Genomic DNA, 12013 nt, shown 5'->3' on the forward strand with positions numbered 1-12013 from the left:
AGTTTACTCTGCCGGATCCGGACCAAAGAGAGTGTTACTCTGCAGGAACCGGACCAAAGAGAGTGTTTATTCTGCAGGAACCGGACCAAAGAGAGTGTTACTCTACAGGAACCGGACCAAAGAGAGAGTTTACTCTGCCGGAACCGGACCAAAGAGAGTGTTACTCTACAGGAACCGGACCAAAGAAAGCATGTACTCTGCCGGAACCGGACCAAAGAGAGTGTTACTCTGCCTGAACCGGACCAAAGAGAGTGTTTACTCTGCTGGAACCGGACCAAAGAAAGCGTGTACTCTGCCGGAACCGGACCAAAGAGAGTGTTACTCTGCCGGAACCGGACCAAAGAGAGTGTTACTCTGCAGGAACCGGACCAAAGAAAGCGTGTACTCTGCCGGAACCGGCCCAAAGAGAGTGTTACTCTGCAGGAACCGGACCAAAGAGAGTGTTACTCTACAGGAACCGGACCAAAGAGCGTGTTACTCTGCAGGAACCGGACCAAAGAGAGTGTTACTCTGCCGGAACCGGACCAAAGAGAGTGTTACTCTGCCGGAACCGGACCAAAGACAGTGTTTACTCTGCCGGAACCGGACCAAAGAAAGCGTGTACTCTGCCGGAACCGGACCAAAGAGAGTGTTACTCTGCAGGAACCGGACCAAAGAAATAATGTACTCTGCCGGAACCGGACCAGAGAGAGTGTTACTCTGCCGGATCCAGACCAAATAGAGTGTTTACTCTGCCGGAACCGGACCAAAGAAAGCGTGTACTCTGCCAGAACCGGACCAAAGAGAGTGTTACTCTACAGGAACCGGACCAAAGAGAGTGTTACTCTGCAGGAACCGGACCAAAGAAAGCGTGTACTCTGCCGGAACCGGACCAAAGAGAGTGTTACTCTACAGGAACCGGACCAAAGAGAGTGTTACTCTACAGGAACCGGACCAAAGAGAGAGTTACTCTGCCGGAACCGGACCAAAGAGAGTGTTTATTCTGCAGGAACCGGACCAAAGAGAGTGTTACTCTGCAGGAACCGGACCAAAGAGAGTGTTACTCTACAGGAACCGGACCAAAGAGAGTGTTACTCTACAGGAACCGGACCAAAGAGAGTGTTACTCTGCAGGAACCGGACCAAAGAGAGTGTTACTCTGCAGGAACCGGACCAAAGAAAGCGTGTACTCTGCCGGAACCGGACCAAAGAGAGTGTTACTCTGCAGGAACCGGACCAAAGAGAGTGTTACTCTACAGGAACCGGACCAAAGAGAGTGTTACTCTGCAGGAACCGGACCAAAGAGAGCGTTTACTCTGCAGGAACCGGACCAAAGAGAGTGTTACTCTGCCGGAACCGGACCAAAGAGAGAGTTTACTCTGCCGGAACCGGACCAAAGAGAGTGTTACTCTACAGGAACCGGACCAAAGAGAGTGTTACTCTACAGGAACCGGACCAAAGAGAGTGTTACTCTACAGGAACCGGACCAAAGAGAGAGTTACTCTGCCGGAACCGGACCAAAGAGAGTGTTTATTCTGCAGGAACCGGACCAAAGAGAGTGTTACTCTGCAGGAACCGGACCAAAGAGAGTGTTACTCTACAGGAACCGGACCAAAGAGAGTGTTACTCTACAGGAACCGGACCAAAGAGAGAGTTTACTCTGCCGGAACCCGACAAAAGAGAGTGTTACTCTACAGGAGCCGGACCAAAGAGAGTGTTACTCTGCAGGAACCGGACCAAAGAGAGTGTTACTCTACAGGAACCGGACCAAAGAAAGCGTGTACTCTGCCGGAACCGGACCAAAGAGAGTGTTACTCTGCCGGAACCGGACCAAAGAGAGTGTTACTCTGCAGGAACCGGACCAAAGAGAGTGTTTACTCTGCTGGAACCGGACCAAAGAAAGCGTGTACTCTGCCGGAACCGGACCAAAGAGAGTGTTACTCTGCAGGAACCGGACCAAAGAAAGCGTGTACTCTGCCGGAACCGGCCCAAAGAGAGTGTTACTCTGCAGGAACCGGACCAAAGAGAGTGTTACTCTACAGGAACCGGACCAAAGAGCGTGTTACTCTGCAGGAACCGTACCAAAGAGAGTGTTACTCTGCCGGAACCGGACCAAAGAGAGTGTTACTCTGCCGGAACCGGACCAAAAACAGTGTTTACTCTGCCGGAACCGGACCAAAGAAAGTGTGTACTCTGCAGGAACTGGACCAAAGAGAGTGTTACTCTGCCGGAATTGGACCAAAGAGAGTGTTACTCTGCCGGAACCGGACCAAAGAGAGTGTTACTCTGCCGGAACCAGACCAAATAGAGTGTTTACTCTGCTGGAACCAAACCAAAGAAAGCGTGTACTCTGCCGGAACCGGACCAAAGAGAGTGTTACTCTACAGGAACCGGACCAAAGAGAGTGTTACTCTGCAGGAACCGTACCAAAGAAAGCGTGTAATCTGCCGGAACCGGACCAAAGAGAGCGTTTACTCTGCCAGAACCGGACCAAAGACAATGTTTACTCTGCCGGAACCGGACCAAAGAGAGTGTTACTCTGCCGGAACCGGACCAAAGAGAGTGTTACTCTGCCGGAACCGGACCAAAGACAGTGTTTACTCTGCCGGAACCGGACCAAAGAAAGCGTGTACTCTGCCGGAACCGGACCAAAGAGAGTGCTACTCTGCCAGAACCGGACCAAAGAGAGAGTTTACTCTGCCGGATCCGGACCAAAGAGAGTGTTACTCTGCAGGAACCGGACCAAAGAGAGTGTTTATTCTGCAGGAACCGGACCAAAGAGAGTGTTACTCTACAGGAACCGGACCAAAGAGAGAGTTTACTCTGCCGGAACCGGACCAAAGAGAGTGTTACTCTACAGGAACCGGACCAAAGAAAGCGTGTACTCTGCCGGAACCGGACCAAAGAGAGTGTTACTCTGCCTGAACCGGACCAAAGAGAGTGTTTACTCTGCTGGAACCGGACCAAAGAAAGCGTGTACTCTGCCGGAACCGGACCAAAGAGAGTGTTACTCTGCCGGAACCGGACCAAAGAGAGTGTTACTCTGCAGGAACCGGACCAAAGAAAGCGTGTACTCTGCCGGAACCGGCCCAAAGAGAGTGTTACTCTGCAGGAACCGGACCAAAGAGAGTGTTACTCTACAGGAACCGGACCAAAGAGCGTGTTACTCTGCAGGAACCGTACCAAAGAGAGTGTTACTCTGCCGGAACCGGACCAAAGAGAGTGTTACTCTGCCGGAACCGGACCAAAAACAGTGTTTACTCTGCCGGAACCGGACCAAAGAAAGCGTGTACTCTGCCGGAACCGGACCAAAGAGAGTGTTACTCTGCAGGAACCGGACCAAAGAAATAATGTACTCTGCCGGAACCGGACCAGAGAGAGTGTTACTCTGCCGGATCCAGACCAAATAGAGTGTTTACTCTGCCGGAACCGGACCAAAGAAAGCGTGTACTCTGCCAGAACCGGACCAAAGAGAGTGTTACTCTACAGGAACCGGACCAAAGAGAGTGTTACTCTGCAGGAACCGGACCAAAGAAAGCGTGTACTCTGCCGGAACCGGACCAAAGAGAGTGTTACTCTACAGGAACCGGACCAAAGAGAGTGTTACTCTACAGGATCCGGACCAAAGAGAGAGTTACTCTGCCGGAACCGGACCAAAGAGAGTGTTTATTCTGCAGGAACCGGACCAAAGAGAGTGTTACTCTGCAGGAACCGGACCAAAGAGAGTGTTACTCTACAGGAACCTGACCAAAGAGAGTGTTACTCTACAGGAGCCGGACCAAAGAGAGTGTTACTCTGCAGGAACCGGACCAAAGAGAGTGTTACTCTGCAGGAACCGGACCAAAGAAAGCGTGTACTCTGCCGGAACCGGACCAAAGAGAGTGTTACTCTGCAGGAACCGGACCAAAGAGAGTGTTACTCTACAGGAACCGGACCAAAGAGAGTGTTACTCTGCAGGAACCGGACCAAAGAGAGCGTTTACTCTGCCGGAACCGGACCAAAGAGAGTGTTACTCTGCCGGAACCGGACCAAAGAGAGAGTTTACTCTGCCGGAACCGGACCAAAGAGAGTGTTACTCTACAGGAGCCGGACCAAAGAGAGTGTTACTCTGCAGGAACCGGACCAAAGAGAGTGTTACTCTACAGGAACCGGACCAAAGAGAGAGTTACTCTGCCGGAACCGGACCAAAGAGAGTGTTTATTCTGCAGGAACCGGACCAAAGAGAGTGTTACTCTGCAGGAACCGGACCAAAGAGAGTGTTACTCTACAGGAACCGGACCAAAGAGAGTGTTACTCTACAGGAACCGGACCAAAGAGAGAGTTTACTCTGCCGGAACCGGACCAAAGAGAGTGTTACTCTACAGGAGCCGGACCAAAGAGAGTGTTACTCTGCAGGAACCGGACCAAAGAGAGTGTTACTCTACAGGAACCGGACCAAAGAAAGCGTGTACTCTGCCGGAACCGGACCAAAGAGAGTGTTACTCTGCCTGAACCGGACCAAAGAGAGTGTTTACTCTGCTGGAACCGGACCAAAGAAAGCGTGTACTCTGCCGGAACCGGACCAAAGAGAGTGTTACTCTGCAGGAACCGGACCAAAGAAAGCGTGTACTCTGCCGGAACCGGCCCAAAGAGAGTGTTACTCTGCAGGAACCGGACCAAAGAGAGTGTTACTCTACAGGAACCGGACCAAAGAGCGTGTTACTCTGCAGGAACCGGACCAAGGAAAGCGTGTACTCTGCCGGAACCGGACCAAAGAGAGTGTTACTCTGCCTGAACCGGACCAAAGAGAGTGTTTACTCTGCCGGAACCGGACCAAAGAAAGCGTGTACTCTGCCGGAACCGGACCAAAGAGAGTGTTACTCTGCAGGAACCGGACCAAAGAAAGCGTGTACTCTGCCGGAACCGGACCAAAGAGAGTGTTACTCTGCAGGAACCGGACCAAAGAGAGTGTTACTCTACAGGAACCGGACCAAAGAGAGTGTTACTCTGCAGGAACCGGACCAAAGAGAGCGTTTACTCTGCCAGAACCGGATCAAAAAGAGTGTTACTCTGCAGGAACCGGACCAAAGAAAGCGTGTACTCTGCAGGAACTGGACCAAAGAGAGTGTTACTCTGCCGGAACCGGACCAAAGAGAGTGTTTATTCTGCAGGAACCGGACCAAAGAGAATGTTACTCTGTCAGAACCGGACTGAGCTTGCACAGAGCCGATATTCAGTGTCTGGGTGTCAGGAGGTTCCACTGGGCTTCAGACAGAAGCAGAATCTGTTCTTGCATGAATGGTACCAGGGACACGGTTCTCCTTCAGCAGGCCCACACACACCCAGTCCCCTGCCTCCACGTATCTAACGGATCAGAACCATTATGAAACGATATTACCTGATATTCACTGAGTTACATCGGTGCTTTACAGCCTCTGTAATCCGTGCAGATTAAATCAGCCCAGGTGGTTCTGATACCAAGACGGCACCAGATGTTTGTTTTGACAGAGTAAAGTTTTCTAAATCTGAAACTGTGTTTTATGAAGAACATCTGTTCAGTGCAGAATAATCCAGCTGAGGTCTGACGTGTCTGAACATTTCAGATTAGGAGCAGAACCAGAGAAAAACACTAAATAAAAGACCCCAAACATTCGTCATCTGGTCCGTTTCATCCCTTCATGTTGGAGATACAGGTCGATAAAAACAACACAGCTTTAAATACAGTTTTTACCCAAAGGCCTTTGCTGCAGTGAATGACTGGAGTTTGACTTTAGAGGGAGTCGTGCAACCAGTAAACCCAGTCAGAATGTGTGAATGCCCCAGTATGTCTATTTCAAATAGATTCTGGTTTAGATGGAAAAGATCTGTATTTTCTAGCTTTCATTGATTTTATAACTCAATAGATAAATCATTTTATAACTCATTCTCATGTTTTACTCTGGAGAGGATGTACTTTAATATCTGCGGAAATCACAAAGACAGTAATCTATTCACTTCTATACAGACCAAGGAACACAGCAGACAGGTCAGAGGAAAAGTTCTGGTTCAGTTTAAGCTAAGCTTTGAACATCTGTCAGAGCTTTGTTCAATCCATCATCTGAACATGGAGAGTGGATGGACCACCTGCAGATCCACCAAGGTGGTCCAACCTGAGCTCCAGTTGTAATCTGATGTTCCCACTTTGACCTGTTTTCAACAGTAAATATCTTTCCTCTTAATTACCAGGTAACACTGTCTGACCTCAGGATCATCTGGACCATAAGGAGAATTCAGCTTCCTATCCAGGTCTGTCCTCATTTCCATCTCTGGATCATTTTGGTTCTGGTTCTCCTGTAGTTCATGTAGTCAGCTCTTCAGACCAGATATAACTGAAGTGATGGTTCTGGTCACCTGTGTAACTGAGGCCTTTTCTTGGTCTGCTCCTGTCTGTGATCTCCAGCAGCACCTTATTGTTTTTTTTTTTTTTACCATGTCCTGTCCGGCAGAATATGGCTCAGAATTGTTGTCTGAGTGCCAAGAAATTGCCCAACAGATTTACTTTCACAAGCAGAGCATCACAGCTAATGCTTTAAAGCTCTGCTTGATATTTATAAAAGAAACTTTATTATAAACTTCTTTGGGAATATTTCAATTGTTACGGACAGGGAGACTGAAATGAAAAGGAAAAAAGAAGCTCAAAAAAGAGAGAGATGGGGAAAAAGGGGAGAAAAGGAGGAAAGAGTGGAGGAGAGAAAGAACGATGAAGAGAATACAAGATTACACCCTGCTTGCTTATACACCTGCAGCTGTTGTTTTTTTTTGTCTTTTTTTAACAAAATAGTACACGGTAATTCTAAATGTAAAATGTACTTAGTGAGAGGTGCAGCCCAAAATAGAACATCTGTGTATCTGTCAACACCTGAAGCTCAACACCTGTGAGTATGGGTGTGGACGCGCTTTTGTATACAAGGTTTCTCCACAAAAATATGCAATTGCGAGTGTGAGGACCCACAGACCTGCCCCATGGTCCCTGGACGGACACTGAGGAGATCCGAGCCACAGACATCTAAAGGCCCCCCAAAGCACAGGAACCCCAGGAGAACCACCGCCGGGACTACCGCAAACCCCCCAGAGAAGAGCAGTGGAGAGTCCCAGGGGAACCACCCAGCAGCGATAGTGCAGAAGCCCCAGGGAGCCGCAGCGATGAGTCCACAGGCCCCGCCGGCAGCCGTCCACGCCGGCAGCCGTCCACGCACGAGCAGATCCTGCCATGGACCCAGAGGCCCAAGACCCCGGGACACACCACCCCCCAAGCAGAGGCCCGACAGAGCCCAGGGGGCCAGGCCCTGGCAAGCAGCCACAGGGAGTGAGCCAGCCCACACGAAAGCACCCGGCCCTGGACACCGAGAACCACAAGTACACCAGCGGGCAGAGACTCCAACCACCGGCAGGCGGTGTGGCAGGGAGGAAACTGATCCAGGAGAGGGAGCAGTGCAAGACCCAACCTGTCGCAAAAAAAAAAAAAAAAATCAGGCACACACAGTCACAATCACCCACTCCCACCCTCATGCATACACATAAAATCACTCACACCCAACGTAAGGATAAACAACAATGGACGTCATACACTCACTCACACTCCCCATGCATACTCTATACTCCCAGGTCCAGGCGGCGGTACCCACTCGGGGCAACCAGCCCCCAAACCCAGGAGGTGGTCCCCTTCCCTCCTGGGGCAGAGGCAGGCAGACAGCGCAGGTACTGCCCAGACTCGGGTGACCCCGGCCCAGCTCCTGCCCCCCTGCCCCGAACCCAGTCCCCAACAACCCCCATCCACCTCCAGAGAGGGGGCTATGTACAAAAGAGGGGTCCACATGGCCCAAAGCAACCCGCCAACCGGAGCCGCCCCAGGACGGAGCAGTCCCGACCCCCCAACGAGCCCTGAACTCAACCCCATGAGTCTCCCACCCCCAGTGAACCCCAACAAGAACCTCCCCACAGGGCCACACCCAATAAGGACACCGATATCGAACACATCCCCCTGAACCCAAACGCCACGAATCCCCACCCCCACAGGGGCACACCCCCACAGGTGAACTCCGTGGCCGAGAAGCCAATGAAGCCACACCCACACAGCGCAAGCTCCACACACAGCCCCGCTCCAAGAACCCCCGCCGCACCCCGCTCCCCCACCACACAGCGCGCCGCAATGGCAAGGCAAGGGCCCTGTGCAACACCACCTCCTCCCACTGGCGCAACAGGGCAGACCCCACCCAGCACCGCACCCACAAGCGGACCCCCGACCCCACACCATGATGGGACAAATTCATCCACCAAGAGGTCCCCGGCCAGTGGCAGGCACCCAGGGCCAGTGACCCCACCATGCCCCCCCCACGCAACAAAAAACACTACATCACTACTATCCAGCTCAGCTCCACCATCGCCGCCCAGCTGATCCAAACGCCAGTGACCCCACACCCTAGAAGTAAACACAACCCCTCCACCCCACAGGCCGCAGCCCCTCCACGCCACCCCCCTGTCCACCGCCCCAATCCCCCCTCGGACAAGACAGCCAGCAGAGCAGCACACCTCCAAGCCCGCCCAACCCCCCCAGACAGTGCCAGCAGCCCCAGCCCACCAGTCCACGAGAGGGATACATGCACCGGCCGGGGACCTGGGCACAACCGCTCCAGGCCAAGCACACCCCGCCAGCCGTCCCGGTGCAGTCACAAGACATGCTCTGACGCCCCACCCACCCAACCGCCAACCGCAGCCCAGCGCCCGACCCCTGGACAGGACCACAGAAGGAAGCCGTGGAAAGAAGGCCACGGGGTAACCAGTTACCGGGCACCCCGCCAACCCCATCCCCAAACCCAGCAGCACCTTATTGTGAAACCACCTCTACCTCCTCTGTTCTGTAAGGAGTCCTGCAGATTATAAACTGGCAGCAACAGTCATTCAGTCTCAACTGGAAGCTAACGAGTTTCAATCAATGGGATCAGCTTTCAATGCAGATCTATAACTGTGTAAAATCAACCAATCAACAGCGTGAAAATGTTTAAATGTGTTTAATCAAGTAAAAAGGGGGCGGGGTCAGGGTGCTTCTGTTTCTATGACTGATTTATTTGTAGCTTTAATTAAAGAAAACCTTCATTTGTATGTTAGACAGAAGGAGGAACCAACCTCACATTTATATTTCCAGGAAGAAGGCGGGCTTTATTCTGAGGCCCCAACAGGAAACAAACAGTGGTCAGATGGTGAAGTGGCACCATGATGGAAACATCTCTACAACATCTGCTCTGTAAGTACAAAACCTGTTGTTTAAGCAAAGTAACTTTACTGTCTGCTCTGTTCTAACCTGAGTCAAAGGGTTAGGATGAAAGGTCCGACTGAATTCAGATGAAAGAACTTCTACACATCAAGCAGGAAGAAAAGTTACTTTACTTCCCTCTTTTGTAGCTCTTAGTAACACAGCAGTGGCTTTCAGGCACAGACCTCAGATCTACTGAAAATACTGAAAATGACTGATGTGAAATGACAGAATAATGATGTAGGAGCCGATGAACAAGAGAATAAACTGTGGAAACTCATTTAGATTAAAAGAGCAAAGTCTGAATAAAGTTACTTTTATTTGAGTAAATAAATGCAGATGTAATGAAGATCAGTTTGATGAATAAATGTGTTTTAGGAGGATAAAATGTCTGGGATTGTAAAGTTCTCCTGAACTTTTCTATGTTCAACTGTAACCAATAAGTTTAATTTCTCTTCAGTTTCCTGTTTGCTGGTTTGCTGCATAAATAATGAAGGTTGGTTCACTTCTATCACCATTAAACTCAATTCATAATATTATTATTTAAATTAATGTTTGGAGGAGAAATATAAGATGTAAACAGAAGGATTCTAACTTTTAACCATAAAATTATTTTGACAATAAATAGAAATTAATGTAATTTTACATTCCAGTCCTCCCAGCTGGTCTGACTGTGAGTCCCAGCAGATCTCAGTTCTTTCAAGGAGACTCTGTGTCTCTGAGCTGTGAGGAGGACAACATCTCTGCTGGATGGACTGTGAGGAGAAACACAACCAGAAGAACCAGAACTCAATGTGGAGATGGATGGGGAGAACCAGCTGGTTCTACCTGTACCATCATCAGCCTCTACAAACATGATACTGGAGTGTACTGGTGTGAGTCCAGAGAGGGAGCAGCCAGCAGCAGCATCCAGCTCACTGTCTCTGGTAAGATCAGACTGTGGAGTTAGTGTTGATGAAGCTGTGTGGAAATGGATGAAATGCTGTAGTTTGTCTCTGTGTTGAGGTGGATCAGTGATCCTGCAGAGTCCTGTCCTCCCTGTGATGGAGGGAGATGACGTCACTCTGAGCTGTCAAACAAAGACTTCCTCCAACCTCCCAGCTGCTTTCATTAAAGATGGCGTCATCATCAGGACTGAGCCTGCAGGTCACATGACCCTCCACCATGTGACCAGCTCTGATGAAGGCCTCTACAAGTGTAACATCAGTGGTCATGGAGAGTCTCCATCCAGCTGGATCTCTGTCTCAGGTCAGCAGCTTCTTCTCATTTTTAAACTGCATTAGTCCAGAGGTAACTGACCAGGTTTGATTCTGTCTTCAGAAAAACCTTCAACCACCACTGCTACTGACGTCACTGTAGCTCCTCCCCCTATCTCAGCCCCCTCTGGTCTTGTGTTGAGGGTGGTCTGCCACCTGGTGGTGTTCTGTCCATACTTCATCTCCACTCTCCTCATGGTGTCTTTGTATCGACAAAGATCCACAGGTGAGAAAATCTCTGATCAGCCAATCAGAGTCTGCTGTGACTGAGATTATAAATATATGGTGTTAATCTATATTATATATATATTCTGCAGGTAGAGACCATCCTGTCTCCATGGTGATAAACGAGACTGAGCAGGGATTGGATGAAAACTGTGATGATATCATCACTGTCATCACAACAGAGCATCACTTCTGAACTGATTTCATCTCTTTGAATCAGAAATGATTAAATACGAGGAAACTTGAATATTGAGCTTTTTATTTGAACTTCTCCTGATTTACTTTTTTGTTCTTGTTTTAACAAGGTAATAAATCTATTTATAAACTGAATTTGTTTTTTTGATAAATTTCTATACATTGAGTAAATATTTCCCTATAGTAATTCATGAATGACAAAATGTTTTAACATAAACTCATATTTTACATTATTTCAAACAAAATCTAGAAAATGGAGGAGAATTAGTTCATGTTGCAGCTGATGAACTATGAACTCGTGGTTTTCCCACTCGCCAGGCTGCATGGAGGCCTCCACGTCACATTTCTGACCACTGACCAGATTTCTGGTCCCCCAGGGGTCAGAGCAAACCCCGGGTGCAGTTCTTTTTGGTGCCTCCAGTGACATCTGCCCCGCTTGGTTCTAGCGCTTAGCCAGGACTGGGGGCAGGTTAAACCCATTACAGGTTCTACAGCTACAATCAGAAACATTGTTCTGAATATAAAAACTTTGTTAAACAGTAAATTCTGACCCGCTTCATTTCCCTCTAGGTGGTCCAGAAGATGGAGAGGACAGCATTACTTACAGTGACGTCAACATCTCCCATCATCAGCGACAGAAAACCAAGTCCAACAAAGGTAAGATTGGGTTTATTTTCTGGTTCTGTAGATTTTTTCTGATGTTTTCTTGTTTAATCACTCAGTTGGTGAACAGGAACCAGTCCTCAGAAGCTGGTTGGTTTCTGAGGTTCTGTTGGGTCGGAGCTGAAATAGTAACTGAAGAACTGAAGCTTTGAGTGAACAGGAACATCTGCAGATGATCCAGGTGTTCTAGGAACATCTTCAGGAACTAGATGACAGATAGATCTACTATGTAATGAATATTAGTAGAAACTTCCTCTTTAAACATGGTTGATTTTAAGGAACCTTTTTACCTCTAATCTGAACCCAGTTCTGCTGGTTTCACCTTTTAAACGATGAAGGTTTTCTGGTTTATGATCAGATCTAGATTCTTGTTCTCTAGAGTTTCTATTTCCAGATTGTGATCAGATAATCGATTATTGAGACATTGT

General features: G+C 49.1%; 1 protein-coding gene across 1 annotated transcript; it reads left to right on the top strand.

The window, feature by feature from the left end:
* Positions 1-9064: 9064 nt before the first annotated feature.
* Positions 9065-10954, top strand: LOC124865179 (Fc receptor-like protein 5). Its single transcript, XM_047360144.1, has 6 exons — positions 9065-9237; positions 9707-9742; positions 9900-10172; positions 10252-10494; positions 10567-10728; positions 10820-10954. The coding sequence occupies exons 1-6, from the start codon at positions 9207-9209 to the stop codon at positions 10921-10923; spliced, it is 849 nt and encodes a 282-aa protein (XP_047216100.1). The 5' UTR covers positions 9065-9206; the 3' UTR covers positions 10924-10954.
* The last annotated feature ends 1059 nt before the right edge of the window (positions 10955-12013 follow it).

Source organism: Girardinichthys multiradiatus, unplaced genomic scaffold (genome assembly GCF_021462225.1).
Source record: "Girardinichthys multiradiatus isolate DD_20200921_A unplaced genomic scaffold, DD_fGirMul_XY1 scaffold_35, whole genome shotgun sequence".
Taxonomy (NCBI): domain Eukaryota; kingdom Metazoa; phylum Chordata; class Actinopteri; order Cyprinodontiformes; family Goodeidae; genus Girardinichthys; species Girardinichthys multiradiatus.

Excerpts from the sequence above, each read along its gene's own strand:
- LOC124865179 (XM_047360144.1), top strand. The coding sequence starts at position 9,207 with ATGATGGAAACATCTCTACAACATCTGCTCT. Across the intron at positions 9,743-9,899 it reads TTGCTGCATAAATAATGAAG|TCCTCCCAGCTGGTCTGACT; the intron begins GTTGGTTCACTT and ends TTTACATTCCAG. Across the intron at positions 10,495-10,566 it reads CAGCTGGATCTCTGTCTCAG|AAAAACCTTCAACCACCACT; the intron begins GTCAGCAGCTTC and ends TTCTGTCTTCAG.